A 27,806-nucleotide genomic window follows, 5' to 3' on the forward strand; every position below is an offset into this window, starting at 1 on the left:
CTTGGTCAAAGAATATTTTAATTTTGGTGGAAATTTGTTGCCAAGTCTATCTGTTCACAGAACTTGAAAAGTTTTAGATTTCACCAGCAGTATATGAGAACACTACTTCCTCACTCCTTTACCCTTCACAGTTCTAAACTTAAACTGATTTTTTTTTTTACCAAATTGATAGATCAAGAATGATAGTTTAATGTATCTTTTATTTGTGTTTTTCTTATTTTGATTGACATGGATAATTTTTTCATAAGTTTAAAAGCCATTTGTATTTCCAGTATGATTCTATACTTGTGTTCTGTGTCTGTTTTCTTCCTGGATTATTGATTTTATTTTCAGAATATTGACCCTGGGGTAGGCATTTGGGTAGGGTGAAAGGTGCTGCTTGGGGCGTTTTGGATAAGTGGGTAAAACTGCCACCTGCTACACCAGCATCCAGTGTGAACGTTGGTTAGTATCTTGTCTGCTCCACTTCTGGTCTAGCTCCCTATTGGTGGCCTGGGAAAAGCAGTAGAAGATGGCACCAGTACCTGGGCCTCTGCCACCAATGTAAGAGACCCAGATGAAGCTGCTGGGTCCTGGCTTTAGCCTGCCCCAGTGCTGGCTGTTTGGCCATCTAGAGCGTGAACCAGCTGATGGAAGATTGATGTCTGTCTCTGTCTCTTTCTCCCTCTGTCTCTCCATCTTTCCATCTCTCTCTGTAACTCTGACTTTCAAAATAAATAAATCTGTTTTTAAAAAATTCTTCTTGGGACACCTGCATCCTATATTGGAATGCCTTGTTCAAGTCCTGGCTACTCCGTTTCCAATCCAGATTCCTCCTAATGTGTACCCTGGGAGACAGCAGAAGATGACCCAAGTACTTCAGTCCCTGCCACCCATGTGGGAGACCCAAATTCAGTTTCAGACTCCTGGCTTTGGCTTGGTTCAGCTTTGACTCTTGTGGACATTTGGGAAGTGAGTTTGTGGGTGGAAGAGCTCTCTTTCTCTGTCTCTCTATGTTTGCTTTCAGATAAAATGAAAATAAAATAAAAATGTAAGAAATTGAAATTGAAATAATGTCAAATGAAAAAATGCTGATTTTTTTTTCAAAATACTGATTGTTATTAGTTTATACTATGGCCATTTGTATAAAAATAATTGTTTTGCTGTGGAGATTATTAAAAACTTTGTACACTTAAGTTTACCAGCTCATTCACTCAACAAAGTTTATTGATCATCTCTGATGTTTTAGGAACTTGTTCTAGACTGTGTAATGAAACAAACAGACCCAAATTCTTGCTTCATGGAACTTAAATTCTAGTGGAGAGGAGAAACAATCAATAAAAGATGAAGAAATAGATGTAAAGAAATCTGTAAATATCCAGTGTTTTTGTGGCTTCAGGATTTTCTGCTATTACCATTAAAGAAAGACTTTTCTAGTTCCTGATTTAAAAACCTGGCTCCTCATTCTTTCTAATGTTAGGTGGTTCTTTTTTAAAATTTAAATCTTTGATTCACCTGGAATGTTAGGAATGTTAAATTGAGCCCAACTTAATTTTTTTCTAGGTGCTCTATTAATTAGGGTAAGGCTGAGTTGCTGTAACCAGGGGAATGGACTGTGTCATGGTTCAAAGCACAGAAAGGTTTACTCTTTCTTCACTTGACGGTCTCAGGGAGCACAACAGGTCTGCAGAGTAGCCCGTATACACCCGTCGTGAGAAGACTCAGACTCTTTCTGTCCTGTTGCTCCAGGAATTGTCATTGTGTTTATCTGTATGGCCACAGCTGGGTTATTGTCTTGTCTGATCTATCTGGGCCTCCTCAGTGGGAAGGGCAAAGGATAAAGTCCAGGGCAAGTCATCCGGGGTTGCCTACATCCCTGCAACTTGCATTGGTGAGAATCTAGTCATACGGGCACATCTAGCAGCCACAGGAGAAGCTGGAGAATGAAACCTGTGCTGCTCATCCTGCACCCAAGAAGAGGAGAAGGAATTTTACTGGAATTAGTGGTCTCTGCTACATTGGCCAACCTTTCCTATTTTACTGAATAGCTGTAACTTTTCTTCTTTGATTTCTTGTGTAAATTCCTATAGACTTGTTGGTCTACTTCTGGGTTAGCCATTTGGCTTCATAGTGATGTGCCCATGCATGTACCAGAATCACATGATTTTATAATTCTTGAAGTTTAATTTTTTTTCTTTTTGTTAAGGGTAGCCTCACCCTTTCAGCCCTTTTTTAAATAATTTCATTCTTATTTTTGTATGTGGTTTTTAAAATATATGAACGTTAAAAATATATGAACATTAAAAATAATTATCTCAAAAATAATTCTCTCACCACCACCCTGTCCCTCCAAGAGGAAAACCTATTAATATTATTACTGAGATTTTATTAAATGTATAGATAAGCTTTGTTAGATAGAAGTCTTTGTGCTGTTATTTTTTCTTATTTTGGTGATAGCATTGCACAATTGCTTTGGAAAACAGTGATTTGGACTCTAGTATTTATTCTTTGACCTATGAAACATTTGATTGAAGTAGGTGGGAGGAAGGAGTGACTTATACAATGTGTTTTTATTTGAATACATGATTCTGATTGTGGCTAGGAAGCTCGTACTTATTTTTCTAATCTATTAAAAAATAAACTTGGAACTTAAAGTTTTCTTCAGTTTGAAGGTAAAAAAAGAGGTGATGTTTCAAAAGTTTAGGGCACATTTTTGTACATATTGTATATGATGCACAATGGTTTTTCCTCTGTATATGTGTATACCAACTTACATTCAACTTACGTCTTTTTCTTTCAACCTTTTTTATTGTTAAAGAAAACAGATTTTACGTGAAGCTTAGTTAACTGTTATAATGTAAATGTTTTTTTGTGACCACCAGAGAGGTCCAGAAAGAGTGTAATACATAGTATGTACATTGTAGTAATTGCTTCCTTGCCATTCCTTGTGGTTTTTATAACTGGGGTATCCATACCTAGCACTGTAGTTTAATTTTGCACATTTGTTTATGTCTAAGTCTCTTAAACCTCAGGTTTCCCCCTGCAGCCCCTTTTGTCTGTTACAGAACCTGGCATTTGACTTTTAGTTTCTTACTGGCTGGATTTTGGTGATTGTACTCTCATAGCTCAATTGAACTAATTTTTGTTTTGGTGGAAGATGGTATCTCAACACAACAGCAGTCTGAGTATGAAGGATGCTTGTTGCTCCAGGGCCTTGTTAGTAGACAAAGTGGGGGGAAAATATTAATATAAGTTCACACTGATAATTTCAGTTCAAATTCAGATTATAAAGTTTTTTCATAACCTTTGCTGTATTATATTTCTGTCTTCTTTTTTCCACACTAGGAATTCTGGTTTTCAAAGGAACAAGGAGTGACAGAACACACTGTGGTTACTCCTTTGCTTTTCTTTGATGCTGTTCACACATCATTCTGAATACTGCCATAATGCTCACCCTGCTCCACTAGATATGATGATAAAATCAATGAAAACAAATTAGTTTTTGGATGCTGTCCTCATTCACCACTTTTTTTATTTTTTACCTATTATTTATTTATTTATTTATATTGGGGATGGTTTGTATAGTTGTCAAAAATTGGGGTCGGCGCCGTGGCTCACTAGGCTAATCCTCCGCCTGTGGCTCCAGCACCCCAGGTTCTAGTCCTGGTTGGGGCGCCGGATTCTGTCCCAGTTGCTCCTCCTCCAGTCCAGCTCTCTTCTGTGGCCTGGGAGTGCAATGGAGGATGGCCCAAGTGCTTGGGCCCCTGCACCTGCATGGGAGACCAGGAGGAAGCACCTGGCTCCTGGCTTTGGATTGGTGCAGTGCACCGGCCGTAGCAGCCATTTGGGGAGTGAACCAATGGAAGGAAGACCTTTCTCTTTGTCTCTCTCACTGTCTAACTCTGCCTGTCAAAAAATAAAAATTTAAAAAATTTAAAAAATTGCGCAGATTTAAACACTGAATAGCTTTTAGGTGATATTTGTTAGTTGACATGTTGAATTTGTAAATTTGTTTAGAAAAAGTTCTTATCTGCTAGGAAATTTGTCAGTGAAATGATATGATGTCTGAAATTCTTGTTAAAATACTGCAGAAAGAAAGTGGCCTGAACAGAGGAAATAAGACGGCTTATATTTGGAACTGGGGTAGGATGTTGCTTATCTTTGAAACTAGGAAGTGGCAAATGACAATTATGCTACTTTTCTATTTCTATATCACTTGAAATATCTGTAATCAAAATTTTAATATTTTATAAACAGTAGAAAGAACATATGGAAGGCCTAGACAGAGCAGGGGAATAACTGAAGAATGAGTGATTCCATTCTCAACCTGGTGGTTCAGTCTGGTGGCCAGCAGTAGTCCCTGTTTCTAAGAAAATAGAGAGCATTGTGAGGGATGAGAAGGCTGAGAGGTGGGGCTTTGTGGGAAACCGAGACTGAAGGGTGAGTGGCAGAAGAGGCATGCCCCACCCAAGGAAGCAGAGGAGGACCAACACATTAAAGTGAAGACACGGGAGCCTAGAGCGACTGAGCCCCAGCCAGGGAAAAACCGAGGGAAGAAGGGGGCTCCTGACGCCTCCATCCTATGGTGTGCATGAGTGAGACCCACCCAGAATGCCAGGCGATGAGTGCTCCACAGGGTGAGCCTAGGCAATCTCTGCTTTTCTGGAAGCTCTCCTGCCTGAATGAGAAGATGAAGATGGCAGAGAGTTCAAACCTCAGCCAGAGGTGGTTCGGAACTCTGAGGATTGAAGATGGACTGGCAGCTGTGGAGGGAGCTATGCAGGTTGCTTCTCTAAAAAGTTATTTTGCAGAGAGAGGGGGGATATTGGAAGAGTTGAAGCTGAGGGAAGTGGTGATTGTTGAAATTGTTGTTGCTCATGGTAAGACAATATAGACTGCCCAGAAATGGGAGAATGTTCTTAGTACAGAATAACGAGTAGTCAGGTCACTGCCTTTGTCCTTGTGAGGCAGCTAAGTTTATAAAGACAGGATATTTATTTGGCCCATAGTTTTGCTCAGGTTTATGATTGAGCAGTTCCATTGATATGGCCTCTGACAAGGGTGTTGGATGGCAAAGAGGGAGCACTTGCAGAGGTAGGATCCCTTGGCAAGCCAGAAAGCAGAGAGAACAGCCAGGCCCAAACTCAGACTCTGCTCTCTTAACACTCTCTGGTGAGAAATCCCTTCTGACAGCAAGCCCACGCCCAATCATCAAAGGACCTCCCACTAGGCTGCCCTCTAAATACCATAATTGGATTACATTCATGCCTCCTTAGTACCTCTTAAGGGATGACTTTGAGGTTTAAAGTCTTGCATGAGTCCAGGGACCAAATCAGATTTAGCCTATAGCAGGTCCCCACCACCATAAATGATTTTTTAAATAGATTTTTGATTGTTCTGGAACAACTTGGAAATTTTTCTCAGTTGTTAGGTCTTTTTCCATTTGTTACCTTTTTGAATTATGTAGTAAAGCAGGAAAGTAAAGCCTTTTCAGTGCCTCTGCTTCCCAAGTTATTTTTTAAAGCTTATTTTCTGTGTATTTGAAAGCCAGTGGGAGAAAAAGTGGTGGTAGGGGGTGGGGAGAGGGAGAGAGAATGCATACACAAAAGCAAGTGCTTCCTCTGCTAGTTCATTCCCCAAATGCCCACAACAGTTGGAGATGGGCCAGGCTAAAGCCAGGAGCCAGGAACTTAATTCATGTCTCCCACCTGGATGGCAGAAATCAAGTTCTTGAGCCTTACCTGCTGTCTCCTAGGGTATGCATTAGCAGGAAGCTGGAATCAGAATGCGCAAATGAGGTATCTTCATGTAGGATCTCTGCACCTCAGGCTGTGCCAGGCACTGCAGCAAATGCCTGCCCCACTTGCCATGTTCATGCACATCTCAGGTCTCAGGGTCTCAGGGACCATCCTGTGGAAGCTGGAGGGGTGAGGCCTGCGGCACTAGATGAACGCCCTGATCTCATATTCCTTTAACTTCCTCTTTCTCTATTTCTTTGCCTTGTGTTAGATGTCCAACTTGTGGATTTAGAACTTCTCAGAGGGGTTGCTTGGGTTAGGCTGTGCTGAGTTATTTACTTTGGGACTCTTGGAGGGATTCCCACATCTGCACCGTGACTCATAATCATAGTGTTTGAGGGCTGCGGCCGAGGACTGAGGTGAGAACCTTGTTTCTCCTCTTTCCTCTGTTTCAGGATCTTTGTCTTGTTTTAAAAGTCAGATGGCATTCTCACTTCCCATTTTGTATGCTTTCTACCTCTGTGTTCTTAGGAACATTATCTGTCTTTTAAAATTCCATCTCTTTCTCCCACCTAATATAGAGCATTCATTTTTACTTTTCCCATTGTTTTCCTCTTTAGGTCAGTGAGTTTCAGTTGAATGGGTGATCATTTGGTAACATCTCTTGCCTGATTTCTTTCCACTCTGCATCTACACAGAACCCCTCCTTGCCTCGTCTCCCCGTCTTCCTCATTTTGTGTTGTGGTTCCTTGGATGTGAACCTGGTCAGCTTATGCACTGACCCTGGTACATGGTTCCTTTTCTTTCTCATGATTGTATTTTTACTTTTGATGGATATATTTAAATGAACAGCTGTGTGTTTGTTGAGTCATACCACAATTATCTGACTCTGCATTAGCTGCTCGACTTGCAAAAGCATATTTCAAGCTGAATTGTGGGAGAATTCCATTAATCAGATTCTTGTTGGGGGAGGGGAGAAGAGAAGGCAATATCTTTCTAAAGATGTTAATTAGTGATTCTGTTACTTGGAGTAGGTTGATCTGGTTGCAGTGTGATGTGTCACTTGGAGAAACTTTATGAAGGTGTAAATAACCATAAAAGGTTTGATGATATCAGCCTTATAGACAATTTTTCCTGGAATAATTAATATGCAGATAAAGTTAGTTGTTGGTACTTGTTTATTTAACTAGAGAAAGAGTCTTTATAGAAAGAGTTTCTTTCTATAAAGCCCAGGGTTCACAACTCACATTCTTTGAATTCATTAGCTTAAGCCTGTTGGAAAGATAGTACCTAATAAAGAAGATGTTACAGCTTTTATTTTTTTTATTCAGATGTACTAATTGCTAAACTGTAACTTCAGTTTCTATTTTTTCTCCTGGTACTTCCTTAGGGCTCTTTCTGAAGGTTGCTAATAGGTATGGAAGCATGGCTTTCCAAACAGTGTCAATAACGGTTAGAAGACATTGGGGGAGATAACATGTCCATTTGTGACTTGGAGACGTATTTTCTAGCTGCAGAGCTGTCTCAGAGGTCACTGGGGATGGCTGTGAGCATGTCAGCTGGTGTCTGCAACAAGAGATCCAAGCCGTCCTTTCCAAATGGGATATTGTCCACCAGGGATTTGTCTGATACACCGCGTCTGGCAGCCTTTTTTTTTTTTTTTTTTTCCATTTGGCTGTGTCTCTTGGATGACACCCTTGAAAACTGAAATCCAAGTTATAAATGATATCTTTTAATTTATGTCAAATGCCTGGTTGCTCTGATATTAAATTGAGTAGAGGAACCTCCCCCGCCCTCCCCCCACCCCTTGCCAGGCTGGATAAAACTTAAATTGTCTTCCTCTCCCCATCCAGACCAAAGAGAGGCATAAGCTAAGAAGTTTGAGCTAACATGTCTCAATTTGTATTGAGTGCCTGGCAGGTGCCAGAGCCATGATGAGCCAGGTAGGGTTCTTATTCCCATGCCCCTTACATTTGGGTGTGTGGAGGAGGGAGGTAGGAGATGGGGAAACAATAGCAATAATAGAAATAAATGATTAATTCCACCCCTGTTCAGTGCTATGAAGAAGCTATATCAGCGCCATATAACACATGGGAGTGGGAGTGGGAAGCTGTAGGAGAGGAGTGGGTTAGGGTAGGGATAAGAGAGAAGGCTTTAGTTAGGCTAGTGTATAAAGGGTTTTTTTTTCTAGGCTGTAGTGTCTTTCATTGGAAGAAGAAGGGAGGGAGGGAGGGAGGGAGAAAAAGAGAGACAGAGAGACAGAGATTTATAAATAGGTGCTTTTCTGGCCTGGCATGCCTTTCATTTTATCACACCTATGTTAAATTACTATAGTTGAATCATGTTAGCTTTGGAAGTGGACAGTTTCATCAGATGGCACTCCCTCTCCCCCATATACTTTTTAAAATTTATTTTATTGAGTGACAGAGAGATCAAGAGACAGAGACAGAAGGAGAGACCAATCTCCTGTCTGCTGGTTCACTCCCCAAATGGCAACACAGCCAGGGCTGGGCCAGGCTGAAGCCAGAAGCCAGGAGCTTTATCCAGGTCACCCATATGAGTGGCAGGGGCCCAAGCACTTGTGCCATCTTCTGATACTTTCCCAGAGAGTTGGATGGAAGTAGAGCAGCCGGGACTCAAACCAGTGATCTGGCATCACAGGCTGCAGCTTAACCTGCTGTGTCCCAACACCAGCTGCTCTGCAGTACCATTTGTCTAGCAGTGAGAGGGGTGAAAGGCTGCGCTGTTAGGTTAACAGGGCAGCGTCAGGTCAGGCACAGTTAGAAATGAGACCAGGGCTGAGCCCGTGTCTGACATGGGCTTAAGGAAGAATTGGCTTTCAAGTGGACTCTTAGGGGAAGGAAGAGCAGGGCCCTTCCTAATCATTGTTTTTTTTTTTAAAATGTATCAGCCCCAGTTTCCTCGCTGGAGGGAGTGAGAACGACCTCTGAACTGTTATAGGAGAATATAACAAAACAGCCTGATGGGAGTCCCATCAGCTAAAACAAAGCAGGAGAACCGCAGCCATTTGCCACACAGGGAATGAAGGGGAAAATGAGGGACCAACTCTCTGCAGTCAAGCATGTTGAAATGAACTCTGGTTTTGAGGTACCTGCAGGGCATTCAGTGTCTGATCAAAACACTGGATTCTCAGAGGCTCAGTAGGGGAACAGAATAATCGATTTCATTCTTTGCACAATTTAAATACCTTTACTGGGAACTCTGGTTTTTACATGGTAGCCTAAGCTAAATATTTCACTTATTTTCATCCAGTTAAGCCTTATCTTTCCCCCCATCTTTGTACAGATTATATTATTTCCTTCCCTTCTTTCCCAGACTCTATCCTGGGCCCATCTGTTACAGCTGGAATGTTTGTAGTGTGACTCTTTCGGTCAGAACCCTTTCTTTCCTGCTGTAGTCTATAATTATTTCCTCTAACCACAGGATGAACAGATCCAGGGGCTGGTTTTCAGTACCATAGGACTTGTCCAAGAAGCTATTTGTATTTGTCTATCGTGAAAGATCAAATTACATGCTAATATTCTGAAAGTAACACCCCACCCAAAGCTCGCCAGTAGCAGTGGAGTCTATATAAAACCAAGCCCTGACAACTTGCACGTCACAGTTCAGACAGAGTGTGGTGTTACAAATATGGAACGGGTCATTTGTGAACTGCTGCAAGGCCCTGGCTTCACTTTAGCCTTGCTCTGCAACTATTCCTGACAGTCCAGACCACTTCTACCACCTTCAGAGGCCCAGGTAGTTTGGAACAAGCTGCCTTTGGGTTAATTCTTTGCCCATTAAGCTTGGAAGAGATAGAACTCTTCTCATAGTATCGAATCAGTGAAAATGAATGATTTTCAGCGTGCTTGAAGGTAGTTACTACCTTTCTTCAAAGTTTCATGTCTAGAATTTGTTTCCTGGGTCTAACCTTGTGCCCACTGTGTCTTACACAAGTTTCTGTTTTTGAGATGTGAGCTCAAGAGAACTGAAGAAACCCTAACTGGCACTATCAAAGTGATTTTTTTTTAACATCATCTTTTTTTTCTGGGAGACAGGGAAATGGGGGGAAATTTATGTATGATATTAATCTTGAGGTTAGAGAAATGAGAAAATGTTATTAAGGGTATTCCAAACAACCAGGAGTAGAAGTTGTATTTTTTTTTTTTAATTATTTATTTGAAAGGAAGAGATAGAGAGGAGAGACAGAAATATCTTCCATCCTCCAGTTTACTCCCCAAATGGCTGCAATGGCCTGGGCTGGGACATGTTGAAGCCAGGAACCAGGAGCCAGAAGCTTCTTCCTAGTCTCCTGTGTGGGTGCAGGTGCCCAAGTACTTGGGCTGTCTTCTGCTGCTTACCAGGTGCATTAGCAGGGAGCTGGGTCAGAAGTGGAACAGCCAGGACTCAAAACTAATGCCCACATGGGATGCCAACACCATAGGTGGAGGCTTAAACATCTGCCAGAGCGGCAACCCCAAAAATTGTTTTCTAAAAAGAAAGTCAAGATTATTGGAGTTCAGAATAAGTTGAGGCTTGATAAAATGTTATGTTATGAATGACAAAACCAGATTGCTAAACTATAATTGGCTAGTTAAATCAAGGTTATGTAGAGTCATGGTTGAGTATGACCTGAACTCTAGTCTGATGGTCTGGGGTTTCATCCTTGGATAAGTTACTTCTACCAGTTCTTTTCTTATCTGTAAAGTAAAATGAATGTTGGTATGTTAAGTGTGTGGGAGAGATTGAATGAGATAATGCATTTTGGTCCCTAAGCCCAGTGCCTGGCTCATTAGTAAGAGCCACTACTCCTACTGTGACGCTGATATAACGTTGACAGATGACTGAGAGGAAACTGAATTACTCTAATTCTTTTCCTGCTTTGCCTCTGCTTTGTATATTAAAGGAGATAATTTTTTGCCTTGTGGAAGGCATAGCACAGACCACGTGAAGATAGAGTAATAAAAGACCTGTTTTGCAGTATTAGTGAGAACCCTTAGTAAAGGAGAGCAAGCATAGGTGGGAGACTGACTTCATGTGGATAGTGTAGAAATTATTCAAAATAGGGGACGGTGAGCATAGGACTGTTCTGTCAAGATTATTTCTAACTCAGATTGTTAGAAATCAGATAGAGAAGAGTATCATGGAAATCCCCATTGAATGAGAAGGAACTCAGTAAATTATGTATTGAATGAATACCAGATGAGGCTAGGCGGCCAGGCCATACAAAGGAACATTTTGTAGAATTTTCCAACAGAAAGAATCTTAGGACGCATTTTCCAGCTTTCCCTTATTCTCAAACTATGTGCTGCTCAGAAGTCTAGGTGTTAGAAATATCCTTTACTGCTGTACTATATGTTATTAACTGGATTGCCTAATATGAAATATATTTTACCCTAGATGATTCTGTGACCAATATCAAAATTATTTTTTTGGTTGTATTGCAGTGGATCCATGGCTTTATCCAGCTGTAAAATTGTGATGAGCAAAAGAAGTGCCAAACTTGGTCTCAAGCCCACACATGTTAGGAATTGAGCTAAACGCTCGCTACGTAGCTGGATATCTGTCTGATCTATAAATGGAGTTTGAAAAGTATCATGGGATTTGGAAAGCTGTTCTCTTCTGCCCGGGTAATGTGTCTGTTTTTAGTAGAGTACTATGGGAATGTTCTGTCTCCCAAGAGGGTAGGCCTGAGACAGTGTAAAAGGTGGTACTGATTTACAGAAGGTACTTTGGATAAGGCAGGAGGTCTGTGTTTTTGGAATATATATTTTCTGTGTTTGAAATATTAAGACCAGTCACCAGGGATAAGGGATCTTACCTGAAAATAGAGGGATGAGGTATATACTCCTTTCAGATACTATTTTGTAATCTATAGTAGCCTATTATTTTTCAGTTGTGTATTTTTGGCATTTGGACATTTCATAAGAATTTAATTGAAGCTAACTGAGATAAGCAGTTACAACTGTCTTGTAAATTTATCTTACATACTTATATGTGTACATAAAATATTACTGCTGCATTAAAAAATATCTGATGCTTTCTTCCTTGAATGTCGGGCTTATTGACTTCCTGAGCTTTCTAAAACCGTTGAACAAGTAGCAGCTTTGGCAGGCAAAGTTTTGGGCAGGTGTTCACTATCCAGTACCATCTAGTCATGTGATATAGGACAAGGACTAAGCATTCAAGGAGTAAGGCGGTGGTTCTCAAAGTGTGGTCCCAAGGACCTCTGGGCTCCCTAAGACTTCCCTGTGGATTCTGCAAGTTCCTCCTCCTTGAATAATGTGTGTGAAGCTGATGTCCTACATATGCACGTTGAGTATCCTTTTTCTGAAATACCTAGGATCATCAGTGTTTCAGGTTGCAAGTTTTTTCAGATTTTGGACTAATTACATATACATAATTAGGTATCGTGGGGAGATGGATCCTAAATCTGAACACAAAATTCGTTTATGTTTCATCTACACCTTAAACACATAACCTAAAGATAATTGTACACAAAATTTTCAATAATTTTGTGCATAAAGCAGTCGTTCATGGTGTGGAAATTTTCATTTGTGGCATCATGTTGGCACTCAAAAAGTTTCAGGTTTACGAGCACTTCACATTTTTTATTTTCGAATTAGGGATGCTCAATTTGTACTTCAACCAATATAATGTGTGATAACAGATTAAATGTAGAATCACATGAAAATCTAGCAGTCTTTTACTAAGTCAAACATAAGAGATTGCAAAGATTCAAAAAATGACATTTTCTTATCCTGTTTTTTATAGTTTTAAAAGACTTAATATACTATTTTAACAATTCTCTTTTAAAATTTCTAATATAGTATCAATAGGTATAGTCCATAGGCAAGCTCTTCAGTAATTCTCAAGAGTAAACGCAGATCCCAAGACCAAAAAGCTTGAAAAATCACTGGAGTAATCACTGAAATGTTGCCACTCCAACTTTCTGTTACTGGTCTGTCTTTCTTGCCAGTTTACCTTTGAAAGCTCCTCAGCCAAAATATTGCAGGGCTGTGAAGTTGAAAGCTTACTTGCAAAAATGACATTTATTTTTTATTGTGTTTTAAAATTGAAAATTGATCTCTGGAGCTTTAGGTTGAAACTTTAGCATGTGGATTTTTTTTCCTCCTGGAAACCTTTTATTTAAGGAATACAAACTTCATGCATTTCATAAATACAACTTTAGGAATATAGTGAAGCTTCGTGGATGATCCTCCCTCCCTCCCTTCCCTCCTTCTTTCCCTTTGGATTTATTTATTTATTTGAAAGGCAGAGAGAGATAAAGAAGTCTTCCTTTTTATTCCCCAACTGGCCACAATGGCCAGAGCCAGGCTGATCAGAAGCTAGAAGCCAGGAGCCTCTTCCGGATCTCCCTCATGGGCACAGGGGCCCAAGGACTTGGGCCATGTTCCACTGCTTTTCCAGGCCATAACAGAGAGCTGGATTGCAAGCGGAGCTGCCGGGATTCTAACTGGCACCCATGTGGGATGCCCACACTGCAAGTGGTGGCTGTATCACTAAGGCACAGCGCCAGCCCCTGTGGATGTTTCTTATGATTAAAACGTGATCAGGAAATTCCATAACATTCCCTTTTCTACATGGTTTTCCCCTTCCCTTTGGGAGTTCTGTGTTTCATAGCTGCATTAACTAACTGGTCAGCAGAGGCACTCCAAGCCCTAAACAAAATGGTAACTAGTAAGTCATGTTGACTTTGTTCCCTGGTAGTAGATTTTGAGCTGTCTTTAAACAGACTAGCTTGGAGGACTGAATTTATAATTCTTTTTCTATCTTCTATAGATGAACCTAAATTAGTGTTTCAATTTTGCTTGCACAATGATACATTGTTCATAGGTATTTGAGGAGCAGGAGGTTTTGTTGGTTTTTTGACATTGGAAATATGCCAGTGTTATTTCTTTTTTTAAGATTTATTTATTTACTTGAAAGTCAGAATTACACAGAGGAGAGGCAGAGAGAGAGAGAGAGAGAGAGCGAGAGAGAGCAAGAAAGAGGTCTTCCATCTGCTGGTTCACTCCCCAGATGGCCACAACAGCCTGAGCTGCGCCGATCTGAAGCCAGGAGCCATAAGCTTCTTCTGGGTCTCCCACGCAGGTGCAGGGGCCCAAGGACTTGGGCCATCTTCTACTGCTTTCCCAGGCCATAGCAGAGAGCTGGATGGGAAGTGGAACAGCCGGGACTCGAACCGGCACCCAAATGGGATGCTGGAACTGCAGACAGAGGCTTTACCTGCTATGCCACAGCGCCGACCCCTATTGTTTCTTATGTATGTTTTTTAATAGTGAAAATGTTCTTGATTTTGAAACTTGTTGAGTTTTATTATTACCTAAACTCAAAAGTTATAGAAATGATAAATCTCTTAATTTTATTGTTCCTCTGTAGATGTGTGTGGTGGAGAGAGCAGTTTGCTAGCTCTGCATGATTTAAAGTTAAATAGACTGATTTGTTTTAAATGTCACTCTTTATTTTTAAGGATTTATTTATCTATTTGACAGGCAGAGTTAGAGAGAAGGAGAGACAGAGAGAGAGAGAGGGAGAGATCTTCCATCCACTGGTTCATTCCCTAAATGTCTTCATTTGGCCTGGGCCAGGCCAAAGCCAGGATCCAGGTTCTTCTTCCAAGTCTCCCATGCAGTTGCAGGAGTCCAAGGACTTGGACCATCTTCTACTGCTTTCCCAGACCGTAGCAGAGAGCTAGGTTGGAAGTGGAGCAGCCAGGACTTGAAATGGTGCCCATATGGGATGCTGGCACTGCAGGTTGCAGCCTTAACCAAAACAGAAATGATTAAATCAGGAATTTTGTAATTAAACAGATATTAAATGTGTGTGTGCTTGACTCTGGCTATAATGAACAAGAGATACTATAAATTTTGCTGCCTTGGCATTTACAGTGTAGTAAGAGACCCAGGTATTCAAAATCACACAGTGGTATGAATGTAATGATTAATTATGATGCTCTCTATGAATGAAATTCACAGTGTGGTATATCAGAGTGGGAAGAGGGCCTTAAAGTGTTTAGGCAAGTTTCTACAAAGAAGTGACATTTATGTGGGATGTGAAGGGTGAATAAGAATTAGCCAGGCTGGGCCCCAAGAAGATCCCAGTCACAGGATGCATCATGCACAGAGTATCCAGAGACAGCCAAGGATGAGGCTAGTTGGAGTGCCTGGAAGAGCCGGATGGTGGGGGCTAAGAAAACCAAGGGAACGGCTGATGGTAAGAGCCTAGAGGACTTGGTGGCAAGGTTAGGGAGACGAGCAGAGGGCTTCGAGAGCCTTCCCTCAGTTCTGACCTCTGCCTCCATCTTCAGCCTTCTTGGTTTTCTGCAGCTTCTCCAAGCTCTCTGTGTCGTGTTCATTCTGGTGTTTCTTTGTGTTCTGAGCTATGCCGTAAGTCCCAAGGACATCATATGCTTCAAGGCCTTTATAGAAGCTGAGAAACTGCCTTTCAAAAAAAAAAAAAAATGTGTCCTGTCCATGTCTGTCTTTGTTCATGTCTCCCCCTCTACCCTCAGTGTTCACTCTCTCCCTCTCTCTCAGTACTACCTCCTCAGCTCTCTGGTTCCTCATTCCCATTCAGATGTTGCCTCCTTATAGAAGCTCCTCCACCCTCCAAAAAAACTCACGTTGTTTTGTTGGCTGTGTTATCATAATGATGTTTCTTCCTTAATATTAAATTCAGTGTTTAATTAGGCAATCTTTGATGATTATTTGATTACCACTATAGACTCCTATCTTGTAAGCTCCACAGTTGCACGGACCAATTTGTACATCTTTGTTAGTTTAAGTTTCTAATGTGTAGCACGTAGAAGCTCTCAAAGTTTTTGAATGACTGAATGAATTAATGAATGAAAGACTGAGAATTGGCCCATTCGTTAAAAATATTTTTGAGGCATCATCAACATGTGTGCTGGTTACATACTTTTATAAAATAAAAAGCACATGTTTTCAAACATATCCCGTGGAAAATTTTAAAAATTAAAGATGAATTATTTAATGTTTTGCTAATGATAATGGCATCATATAATTAATGACAATCTTAAGGGACTTACAATAATGCTTAATATGTATGACAGTGGAGACAAATCTCATTTTGAGATAGTTTTAAATTTTGAGATTGGGAGACTGCTCCGTGCCAGATAGAACTGGGTACCATTACCTTCTGTAGTAGACTGGTTAAGGATGTATCTGGTACTTTCATTAATAACATATTTAGTCTTTAGTTTCCTTTTAAATTCTTAACTTTTTCATTTGTTTAAGAAGAGAGGAAGACACACACACACACACACACACACACACACACAGAAGAGACAGAGCACCCGTCTGCTCGTCCATTCCCCAAGTGCTTACAATGGCTAGGACTGGGCCCCATTAAAGTCAGCAGCTCCTATCATTTCCCAGGTCTCCCATATGGGTAGCAGGAACTCAGTTGCTTGAGCCATTGCAGCCGCCTCCCAGGGAATGCCTTAGTTGAAAGGTGGCATCAGGAGTTGGAGCTGGGACCCAGCCCAAGTACCCCGTATGGGGCACAAGCCTCTTTACTGATGGCTTACCCACTGAACCAAATGCCTACAGTAATCTCTAGTTTTTGTGGTGGTTTTAGAATAGCTGCCATTTGCAGAGGACAGATGTTACTGTAATAAATATATACAATCTATGACTCTGGTTAAATGGGCCTTCAAAACTATAGTAGATGGCTGAACTCTCTAAGGAATTTATGTCCTCTTTTACACAACTCCCACTCTTTCTGAAAGGTGCCTGTTCTACTACATGGTCTTGGGAACCTGAGATAGAGAACAAACAAGACTTCAGTTGTTTACACTTGATTAGAGTAAAGCATTTTTATAAAAAGATTTTATCGTTTTCATTCAGAGCTTAAGGAGTTCCTTGCGTGACCCTTGGATGCGTGGGCTAGTGCTGAAGACTGCTGTAAAGAGAGAGCAATGTTAGAGCAGTGCTGGGGGCTGAAGGCACTGCTGACTGACAGTGCTTTCACTAAGTGTCTGCTTTCTTTGCTAGATCATGAGTGGCAGGAGGAGGGAATTGGGTAGAGAGAGGTGGGAGAAGAGTACACGCCGTGGGAGGCAAGCATCATGTTCATATTCAAAGGCACAGCAATGGTGTTGGAGGGGTCAGATTCTGATTGCAAGGGTCCAGAATGAGGAATTTTCATGGTACAAAAAGATCCATGTGACATGGAAACAGCATCAGTAACAATAAAATGGACTCGCTCAAGTTTTGTATGTTTTTCAAAATATAAAGCATGTACATAAAAATCTCCTTTATCATTCCCCTGTCTTGCTCTTAGAGAAGGGATGGTCTGAAATATAATCACAGTAAGGAAGAGAAATTGGAATGGGATGGGGTGATAGGACTGATGGGGATGTGGGGAATGAGCAATCAGACCACCACCAGAAATTGTGATTGTTGTAAGATGGGTCACAGGGTGACCACTCCAACAGGTTAGATGGCAGTGGATTCTTGTTCCTTGGTATGAGGCCGGAAGAGGAAGGTAGCACACTAACCTGTGTGTTAAAGCACTTTACTAGTTTTCTTCTTTATTTTACCATCTAGAGAACTGCAGCTCACCAAACTCCTACTATGTTCCTGATATTTTATAGGAATTATTCAAATGGAAAAGTTCTTTGTTATGATCAGAAAATTGAGCTTCTGCCCACATAGTTTAGACTAACACCAAATTTGAAATTTGTATCAAGTATCTTCTCTCTCAGTGGTAGTTTCTTTATTATAGATTTATGTGATGTCTTACTTACTCTGTCTTAGTTGTGTCTATCCTTTATAAAATTTGAGGATATGTAGGAATGCATTGCTTTGCCGTAGACGATTTGCAAGTTTTGCTTGTTTTGTTTTCCCACTCTGGGCTCTATTCTCCTTTTAAGAGACAAGTAAGGCTCAAAGGTAATAATTTGGCTTGAATTATGAAGTTGTTTAATATTTTTTAAAAAGATTTATTTGAAAGGCAGAATTACAGAGAGGCTGAGGCAGAGAAAGAGAGAGGTCTTTGACCTGCTGGTTCACTCAGCAGGTGGCTACAATGGCCTGGGCTGCACTGATCTGAAGCCAGGAGCCACGAGCTTCTTCCAGGTCTCCCATGCAGGTGCAGGGGCCCAAGCACTTGGGCCATATTCTGCTGCCTTACCAGGCCATAGCAGAGAGCTGGATCAGAAGTGGAGCAGCCAGGACTTGAACCAGCACCCAAATGAGATGCCAGCACTGCAGGTAGCGGCTTTACCCGCTATGCCACAATGCCAGTCCCATCAGTTTTTAATTTAATGCCAATTTTGCATTCAATATGGTAAGATAATGCAAACAAAATCTTTGAGAAATGCCTCACCTGAGAGCTAAACATTTTCATTTCCTTTTGAGCTTTTCATAAGAGAGTAGGCTCAGAGAAAGGAGCCTTAGAGTGACCAATCTGATTACTGCTTTAAAATGATATGTTTAAATCCGTGTTAATAGGTATGTTTAAGTGTATCAAGAAATAAATCAATATATATATATATATATATATATATATATATATGAGGGGGATTTGGAGGCAGGGCCTGAATGGCAGTGCAAAGACGGTATAGTTAATTTGACTTGTCATCCTGTAGTGAGAGTTTTTGTTGTACTTACGTTTCATCTTTTCCCTCGTAGTTGTACAATGGTAGATGGAGTGATGATTCTTCCTGTGCTAATGATGATTGCGTTCCCCTCCCCAAGCATGGAAGGTAAGTGACTCACAGCTATTTGGGTTATGATAAGTATGGTACACATTGTTTTGCTTGCTTTAAAATCTACCCTTTTAAAAATATTTATTTGAGAGGGAGAGAGGGAAAAAGAAGAAGCAAGTGAGAACATTTGAGATATCTCCCATTTGCTGGTTTACTCCTCACATGCAAGCAGCAGCTGGGCCTGGGCCAGGAACAAGGAAATCAGTCCCAGTATCCCATGTGGGTGGCAGGGATGCAGCCACCCAAGCCATCATCTGCTGCCTCCTAGAATGTGCGCCAGCAGGAAGCCAGTAATGGAAGAGGAGCTACAACCTGCAGCCACAGCTCCGATACAGGATGCAGGTGACTTAACCGCTGCATCCAATGCCCGCCCTAGCCCACCCTTTGTATAATAAATATTTTGTAGTAACTGTTGGTTATTTTGAAATGAAATTCTCATGTAACTTACCAATTTTTACATATACACGATTTTTAAAAATTCAGTATAATGTCCTATTTGAAATAAACACAGGAGAAATAAAGAGAATTTGTAATTAACAGTAAGACAATTAGTATAAGCAAGTATGATTCTAGTATACTTGTGCATAAATACACTAGAGGATATAATCAAGTGGTGCATGCTTATACTTATATATGCAATAATCTTTGATGTCATTCCAAACAGGTGGGTGCTGGTGTGTTATAGTTGTGATTTAGTTGTCACAGATAGTCTTACCTTCAGGGATTGAATTTTCTGAATTGGTAGAATAAATATTAGTAGAGTCTCATCAAAACAGGTAACTGTGGATTCGTGGTTTATAAAGTACTTATATTTTTAGAAAACTTATTATATTTTTAGAAAACTTAAGAGAATATGAGACATGCTTTGTGTTTCTATGTATCACAGATTTAGGTATCAGGTTCAGTTGATTAAACAGATTATTCATATTTCTAATTCATAAAACTTATGGGGGCATAGGCCATGTGTTAGCCTGTTTGAGTTCTTATAACACAAATACCATAGACGAAATGGTTTATAAATAACAAACGCTTACTTCTCACACTTCTGGAGGCTGAGAAGTCAAAGTTTAAGGTGTTGGCAGACTCATTGCCCTCATAGATGGCACCTTCTACTCTCACGGTGGAAGGGGCTAACTAGTTCTCTGGGTTTCTTCTATAAGGGTCCTGTTCCCAATCAGCATTGTGCCTGCCTTCTTGATCTAATCACCCCAAAGCTCTACCTCCTGATATCATGACTTTGAGATTACGGATAGCAGCAGAGTTTTTGAGAGGGAGACACAAACAGATGATAATGGGTTGACTCTTAGCTGTGTGGTATTGTGCAGGCATCGGGGCCTTTGGCCTTTCTGGCCCTTTCTTTCTTTCACATCTTCACCCCAACCCACCTAGTTTCTAAAAGGTTGCTTAGGGATGGTGCTGCCTCTGTTGCAAATCACAAAATAGATAAGATAATAAAAGGTACTCATAATTCCCTGCACTTAACATGCAGTTGCTTTTAGCATGTTACCTCCTTCTAGAAACATATCACATAACTAACACATTCTAATGTACTGTGCATTCCTGGTACTTATAGTATGAGTGTCAGTGCTCACTGTGTGATCAGATGGAACAATAAGACTAATGCCTTTGTTACAGGCTCTTTGGGGTATATTGGCTCACTTTGTATAATTGATGAGTCTCCAAGGAGGCATCTCATTTGGCAAGTTAGTGTAGCCAACAAAAGAAAAATCAGTGCTTAATATACTAGAAATCTGTTTTGTTATATATGAGTATCAGGCTTATAGAATGTGATCTGTTCTTACCTCCTGCCTGTACCATTGACATATGTTATGTATCTCCCTTTTCCTACAATGTGCTGCTAATCACATTAGCACTTGAAATGTGAACAGTGTAAGTTGAGATATGATGTAAGTGTAAATACAAACTGGATTTTGAAGACAATAAGAATGTAAATTTCACATATTTCTTTTCACTACTTTGAGAAAATTCAGAATTACATATGGTGGCTCACATTTTGTTTCTGTTGGACAACACTGTTGTAGACTAATTTAGATCTTTGGAGTCTAGAATCTAAGCAACATTGTAAAAGGTATTCCAATAATATGGCAGTTGTGTCAATTAGTGCCAAGAATGTATGGATAAAGGATCCTGTGTGGCAGTGTTGAAGGAATTAATAAGAAGAAATGGGCTTATATTAAAGCTAGGAAGATTTGATGTGTTAACAGTGGTTTCAACACCAGGTGATTTTACACTTCGGGGAACACTTGACAGTTTCTGGAGACATTTATAACAGGCAAGTTTCTAGGATTTTTATCCCTTTTTAAATTGCTGAGCAATGTTATTATTAAAATATCTAAGGAATGTTGGATTAAAGTCCCTCCAAATTTTACACCTTTCCCTAAGTGCCATCTTAGTTCTATATGGTATTAGGCAGATACTTTGGGTTTCAGTTGATATCGTAGATGAACTAGTGGTGCAGGTAAGGTAGGAGAAAAGAAAGTGTAAGAGAAACAGAGGTCTAAATATAGTATGGAGTTGGGGAGGGTGGAGTAAGAATGGGGAAGGGAGGAGAGAAAGGGCATTAGCAGAACAATGTTAGCAACCATACCATTGGTTGTTTTGTCTTGCTTTCAGCTCTTAAGCTGTCCAGAGAATTCGGCAAATGACCTCTTAATGCTACAGCGAAGATAAGTAATGAAACCAATTAGTCTGGGCTGAAATGGAAATGGATCACCACTAAGGTTTTGCTATTTAATATACCACCAATGCTAGGATGGGTACAAGTGTGGAAAAGAGCACTTCTTACTTTAGTAGCAATAGCTGTTTTTTTTTTTTTTTTTTTTTTTAAAGCAGGGTATCCAGGGAATGCTTCATCCTAATAGTAATAGTGGTTGCCTTAGTGCTAGCTTCCTCTGTGACTCAACACTCTGCTCTCAGTAACATATTCCATGAAAGGGACTTTTGTTTTTACATGTTTACTAGGAATTAAAAAAAAAAAACACTATAAAACTCTATTTGTAATACTGTGGTGCTTCAAAAAATTTGTTGGAATATTGGAATTGCAAGAACGTGTATTTTTTATTAACTTTTTGAAGCCCCCCTCCCCCCTTGTACTCTTATATACTCAATATGAGGTGTGAAGCACTTGTAAAGTATAAAACACTTAACCTTTAGTGGTAAATAATGGCAGATAATGAAAATCTTTGTGATAGCACTCTAGCTTGTCTGGTGCTGAACTTTATAGACTACTAAATTTACAAGGAAATAGGCCCATATTTAGTATTTACAGAGCAGTTACAGAAATTATTAGTTGTACATCAGTGATGCTAGATGATATTCATGGGGCACGCATAACAGATATGTAGAGAATTTTTTTTTTTTTTTTTTTAACAGGCAGAGTGGACAGTGAGAAAGAGAGACAAAGAGAAAGGTCTTCCTTTGCCGTTGGTTCACCCTCCAATGGCTGCCCGTGGCCGGCACGCTGCGGCAGATGCACCACGCTGATCCGAAGGCAGCAGCCAGGTGCTTCTCCTGGTCTCCCATAGGGTGCAGGGCCCAAGCACTTGGGCCACCCTCCACTGCACTCCCGGGCCACAGCAGAGAGCTGGCCTGGAAGAGGGGCAACCAGGACAGAATCCGGCACCCTGACCGGGACTAAAACGCGGTGTGCCGGCGCCGCAAGACCGAGGATTAGCCTATTGAGCCACGGTGCCGGCCCCGAGATTTTCTTCTAATATGTTGGGTAGTCTTAGTTATTAAAAAAAGTAAGAATGGGAAAAGTTGTTCATTGGGTACTAAGTTACATTTAGATCTGAGAAGTAAGTTTTGTTATTCTATGACATAATAGGATGACTATAGATAAGACATTGCATATTTTAGAAAAAATCAAAGGATTTTAGACATTTTCACCATAAAAAAAATTACAATGTTTGAGGAGACATATTCTTTCCCTGATTCATTATACTATGTGTATAAGTATTAAAACATCATATGGTACCCCATAAATATGTTTGAGTTTTTGTCTTTTTAAAAAGACAGCTTTTAGCTCCTTGTCCCAAGTATCTTAAATATTGATTAGAAATAGTGATAACACTTCATGTAATAGGTCCAAAACTATGATACTGGTTGAGTGTGAGTGAACTGTAGAACATTTCTCAAGTTCTGTGGACCCTAAACGCCTTCTGTACTACCTCCCTGATCATTATAGGTAGTATATGTTTAGCACTTAATTTGTGCCAGATGTTGGCCTAACTGCATTTAATAGGTCATTTTCCATAATCATCACAATTATTAAGAAAAAAAAACAGGCCTTTTGGATGTGCTTTTCCACTGATGGACACTCTTGCTGAAGGTGACAGAGGTAGCAGGAATGGTGTATGAGAGTTTCAGTCGTTAGTCATCTTCTTTAAAATTTTGCATTTTTGGGAGGATGTCGTAAGTTGGCTGTATCTACCTTCACCTTATGTCTCGTGCATGCTAGATTCCAGCTGAGTCCAGTCTATTTAAGAGGGTAAGAAGAGGGCTCGTGATAGCAAATGATGAGGCCCTTCATCTGTGTTTTTTGCTGCTCGTCTCTCCTACTCGTGATGATTTTCCATGTTCATTATATATACAACTCCAGCTGCAGGAAGAGTTTTATTTGCTCTCACAGAGAAGAGCACTTGAGTCCTAATTACCTGTATATTCTTTCCTTTCCTTCCCATTAATAAGACTAATCACGCTCTAATACTACGATTATGCCACTGGGCAGAAGGCGGAGCCAGTGTTCACTTTCCTTTTGTCCCCGTATGCATGTGTGGTGAAGGCCATGACACAAATACTTGAAATGGAATATTGCTTCCTTAAGTATTTCCAAGCTTAGACAACCCGCATTTTACTTAATTTGCAAGCCACAGTTAGATTTATTGTAGCAAGGGACGTTGGACTTACGTAGAATCTTGTTGCAAGAGATTTTGGCTGGTTCTACAGAAGATTGTTAGGCCCTGAATTACTTTCTGCGTTGACTTGATTTTAGTATTTACAAAGGCATCACCACTCAGACTTTCCAACCCAATTACCCAATGAGGGAAGAAAGGGGATAACTTCAATGGACTTTTTGTTAGGGTCCACAAAGGTGCCCCTCTTTGCCACTGGGTGAAAAATAGAATAAGTCTTTCTTTGAATTTCTCAATTATTGAGAATTCAGGAAGTTCTTGGAGGGCTTGGAGGGGTGAATGAATATAAGAGAAATGTCTTTGTTAAATTTGTTGTTCTCATTCTCATTACTATAATTTATCCCCTTTGTTCAAAGTAAAATTTTTTCTTCGACGAATCATCACAAGTGACATTTCAGGGGACAGTAGGAGAGATGGTGTGTACTGAGCTTCTACAAAAATCTAAAATGTAAATATCCAATGAAACACTTCACTTTTATTTTTTAGCAAGATTTATGTATTTGAAAGGCAGAGTGAGTGAGGGGGAGAGAAAAGGTAAAGATAGGGTAGGGAGAAGAGGGAGAGAGGGAGGGAGAGATCATCTACCCCCTCTTTTATTCCCCAAATGACCACAACAACCAAGGCTAGGCCAGGCTGGAGCCAGGAGACAGGAACTCCGTTTTGGTTTCCTACATGAATAGTCAGGACCCAAGTACGTGAGTTATCAGCTGGTAATTTCTGAGGTGCATTATCAGAGAACTGTATGGGAGGCCAAGAGCCAGGACTTGAATCAGTACTTTGATATGCTGACTTTGCAAATGGCAGGCTTAAACCATTGCACCACAACGGGAGTCCCAAAACTTCACACTTTTACAATACTGCTTTCTTATTATCAAATTTTCTTATGTAACAAAATCATTGTGTATTAACTGGTACAAGATGAGCTTGAGAAAGCTCCCTTTTAACCTTTCCTTCTTGGGAAATACTTGTTTCAGCTGTGGGTACAGCCACATCCAGTAGACAGTATATGTGGTGGGTGGGTTGCCATAGGGTGTAGGAGGACTTTAAGAATCCAAAGAAAGTCAAGTATTGAACAGATGGGAAAACAAAGTCCAATACCCAGCTAATGAAATGATTTTCTTGTGGTCAACAGTGGGTGTACAGTGCAATGGCTTTTAAGCTTCCTTTTTATTTATTTATTTGAGAGGCAGAGTTATAGACAGAGAGGGGAGAGACCGAGAGAAAGGTCTTCCATCCTCTGGTTCACTTCCCACATGGCTGAAATGGCTGGAGCTGGGCCGATCTGAAGCCAGGAGCCAGGAGCCAGGAGCTTCCTCCAGGTCTTCTATGCTGGCATAGGGGCCTAAGCACTTGGGATGTTCCACTGCTTTCCCATGCCATAGCAGAGAGCTGGATTGGAAGAGGAGCTGCCGGATCACCCATATGGGATGCTGGCACCTTAGGTGAAGGCTTAGCCTACTATGCCACAGTGCCAGCCCCTGAAACTTTTCTTTTATAGAAGTGGATCTCATCTCCAATTGATGGAAAATCTAGTGAAACAGGAGGTTTGTAGCAATGTCATAGATATAATTTTCATATTAAAAAAAAAAACAAGGAAAATGAAATACATTTAAAAATTAATTTGTAACTCTGAAAATACTGCTAACTGTCTTCTAGAGCATCCCTCTTCAGTCCAGGATGACCTCAGGCAAACTTCCATAGATAATGATTATTTGTAGCAGTAGTAATTACTCAGATCTCATGTCATTCTAAGATGGCATAAGACACTGGGCGGAGTGGCTTTCCAACTTCTGACTCACAGCAAGAGACATTTTGAAGTAGGACTGGGTGCATATATAGGACACACACACATCTGGAATGAGAATTTCACGAAACAGTAATTACTTTTGCTATGTTTAATGTGTCCCCATTTCTCCTCTCTTTTATACTATTCAGTGTAATTTTACTTAACACAGAAAGAAATCTGTCTTGAACCACTGAGCTGATTTCACTCGCCATGAACGGGTGTAGCACATACTTGAAAACAGACACCGCCAGTCTGCTCCCACGGGCTCCCCGAGAATGTCCTGCTGCCTGCAGGGGAAAGCGCTCACACCAGACCTGAGGTCAGCTGGAATACTCCCCACCAAAGCCGCCCTAGCACCTTGTAGTTTTTTACAAGTTCATGTAGCCTGACCATCCTCTCTCTCCACGCCAGTGATTTGACAGGAAGAGGGAAGTTTACATTCGCGCCTTCTCAGCCTTGGTCATAACACTGGAACAGCTGCTGTCTGATTCTAATCAGCTGAGTCAGAGCTCCGTGAGCAGGGTGTTTCCTAGAGCCATGGTTAATGCTGCGTCTAATTCTTTGTTATGGGTTACAGCAGAACACGGACTTTCTGAGGATATTTATATTTTGGAGATGTGGAAGAAGAGAGGGAATAAGAGGAAGAATGAGAAATTCCTCCTGGGAGAGGTGGTGGTGAAATTCACCTTAAAGAAGAAACTGATTCTGCCTGTATTTTATAATTAAATGATGATTTTTGGAAGAGGTTGTGTGGGGTGGCCTTTCTTTTTATTCATTTTTTCCCGCTTTTCTGGTTTCTAGAACCTACATCAAAGTAGCTGTGAATAAATAAATAGCCAAACCAACAAGACCAGAAAACGCAGGGATTCTTTCTAGAAGGTCATAAAGAATAATAAAAACCTGCCCAGAGTCCAGTTTAGAATTTGACACCTGTGATATTCATAGTGCTTCAGAACGCCATGTGGAACTCACGGTTGTGGTTCCTTTACCTTTACTTACCCATCCTTGAACATATGCTTCATAATTTTAATACTTCAAAAGATTAGTATTTTTTCTTTTTTTAGGATTAGTATTTTTTTAAAAGCTTTAAAAATTCAAGTGATGCTTAATAGTTGTATATAATTTATGTTGTTCGTGTGGTATTTTGATATATGTACACATTGTATAATGATCAACATTGGATAATTAGTCTATCCACCACCTCTAACCTTTAGCCTTTATGTCAGGAATACATAAAGCCCTCTCTTCTAGCTAGTTTGAAATATATGGCAAATGAGATGGTTTTTGGTGTAGTGGTTAAGACACGTCTTGAGATGACCATATTCCATACTGGAATCTGGTTTGAGTCCTGGCTCTGCTTCTTTTTATTTTTATTTATTTATTTGACAGAATGAATTAGAGAGAGAGAAAGACAGACAGACAGAGAGAAAGGTCTTCTTTTCGTTGGCTCACCCCTCAAATGGCCGCTACGGTCGTAGCTGCGCCAATCCAAAGCCAGGAACCCGGTGCTTCTTCCTGGTCTCCCATGCGGATGCAGGGCCCAAGCACTTGGGCCATCCTCCACTGCCTTCCCTGGCCACAGCAGAGAGCTGGAATGGAAGAGGAGCAACTGGGACTAGAACCTGGCACCCATATGGGAAGCCAGCGCCACAGGCGGAGGATTAACCAACTGAGCCACGGCGCTGGCCCTCTGGCTCTGCTTCTAATTCTAGCTTCCTGCTCTTTGCACCATAGGAAGTAGCAGGTGATGTCTCAAGTTCTTGGGTCCCTGCTACCCATGCAGAAGACCTGGATGGAGTTCTGGGCTCTTGGCCCAGCCTTGGCTATTGGGGGCATTTGTGGAGAGAACCCGCAGATGGGAGATATCTCTTTGTTTCTGTCTCATTCTCTCTCTCTTTCAAATAATTTTTTAAAAAGTAAATAAATAAAAATTTTAAAAATATGCAACAAATTATTGTTAACTCTATGTACTCTACTGTGCTATAGAACACAAACTTAATCCTCCTACCTATCTATATTTTTGGATCTGTTAGCAACTCTTCTTTATCACCCACTTTCTTCAAGTTGAAACTTTAAAAATTTTTACTTATTTGAGAGAGAGGGGAAGAGAAAGAGCAAGTGTGTTCCTATCTGCTGGTTCACTCCTCAAGTGTCTGCAGTAGGCTGGTGGGGGGATGGGGGTGGTGGCAAAGCTGGGAGATAAGAACTTAATCCAGGTCTCCAATGGGGGTGGCATGAACCCAGTCACTTGAGCCCTCATTGTTGTCTCCCAGAGTCTTCATTAATAGGAAGCTGGAGTCAGGAGCTGGGACCAGAAATCATGCTATTTCCCTCTAACATGGAATGGGATGTCTTAACTAGTATCTCAGCTACGAGGCTAAATACCTGCCTCAGGTTAGGATAATTTTTGATAGTCAAATATTGTTGTTCAGAGTCAAACAGTGTCTTCTGAAGAGAAAGTTCTTGGCTGTCTGTTGGAATTGAACCTTTCTCAGGAAAGAGCAAAGCCAGCCAGCATCATTAGCTGTATCCTTTTTGCTGTGTGTCGGTATGTAACTTCACCTTTCTGAGCGTGGGCTGCACAGTGTGATGGAGATAATAACAGCATTCAG

At 40.7% G+C, this 27,806-nt stretch overlaps 1 protein-coding gene across 2 annotated transcripts in view; it reads left to right on the plus strand.

Annotated features, from left to right (window-relative positions):
- ACVR1 (activin A receptor type 1) overlaps positions 1-27,806 on the plus strand; it is a 75,543-nt gene that overhangs the window by 3,588 nt on the left and 44,149 nt on the right. Inside the window, exons 1-2 of one of the 2 annotated variants that reach the window (XM_017342862.4) lie at positions 11,165-11,347; positions 18,398-18,471. In XM_017342862.4, the coding sequence (XP_017198351.1) occupies positions 18,405-18,471 (67 nt within the window). In that variant the 5' untranslated portion in view covers positions 11,165-11,347; positions 18,398-18,404. Of the gene's footprint in view, positions 1-11,164; positions 11,348-18,397; positions 18,472-27,806 lie in introns of those variants that run through there. The other variant, XM_051848600.3, reaches the window with a different exon arrangement.

Source organism: Oryctolagus cuniculus, chromosome 3 (assembly GCF_051225735.1).
Source record: "Oryctolagus cuniculus isolate XC-2025 breed Fujian yellow rabbit chromosome 3, ASM5122573v1, whole genome shotgun sequence".
NCBI lineage: Eukaryota > Metazoa > Chordata > Mammalia > Lagomorpha > Leporidae > Oryctolagus > Oryctolagus cuniculus.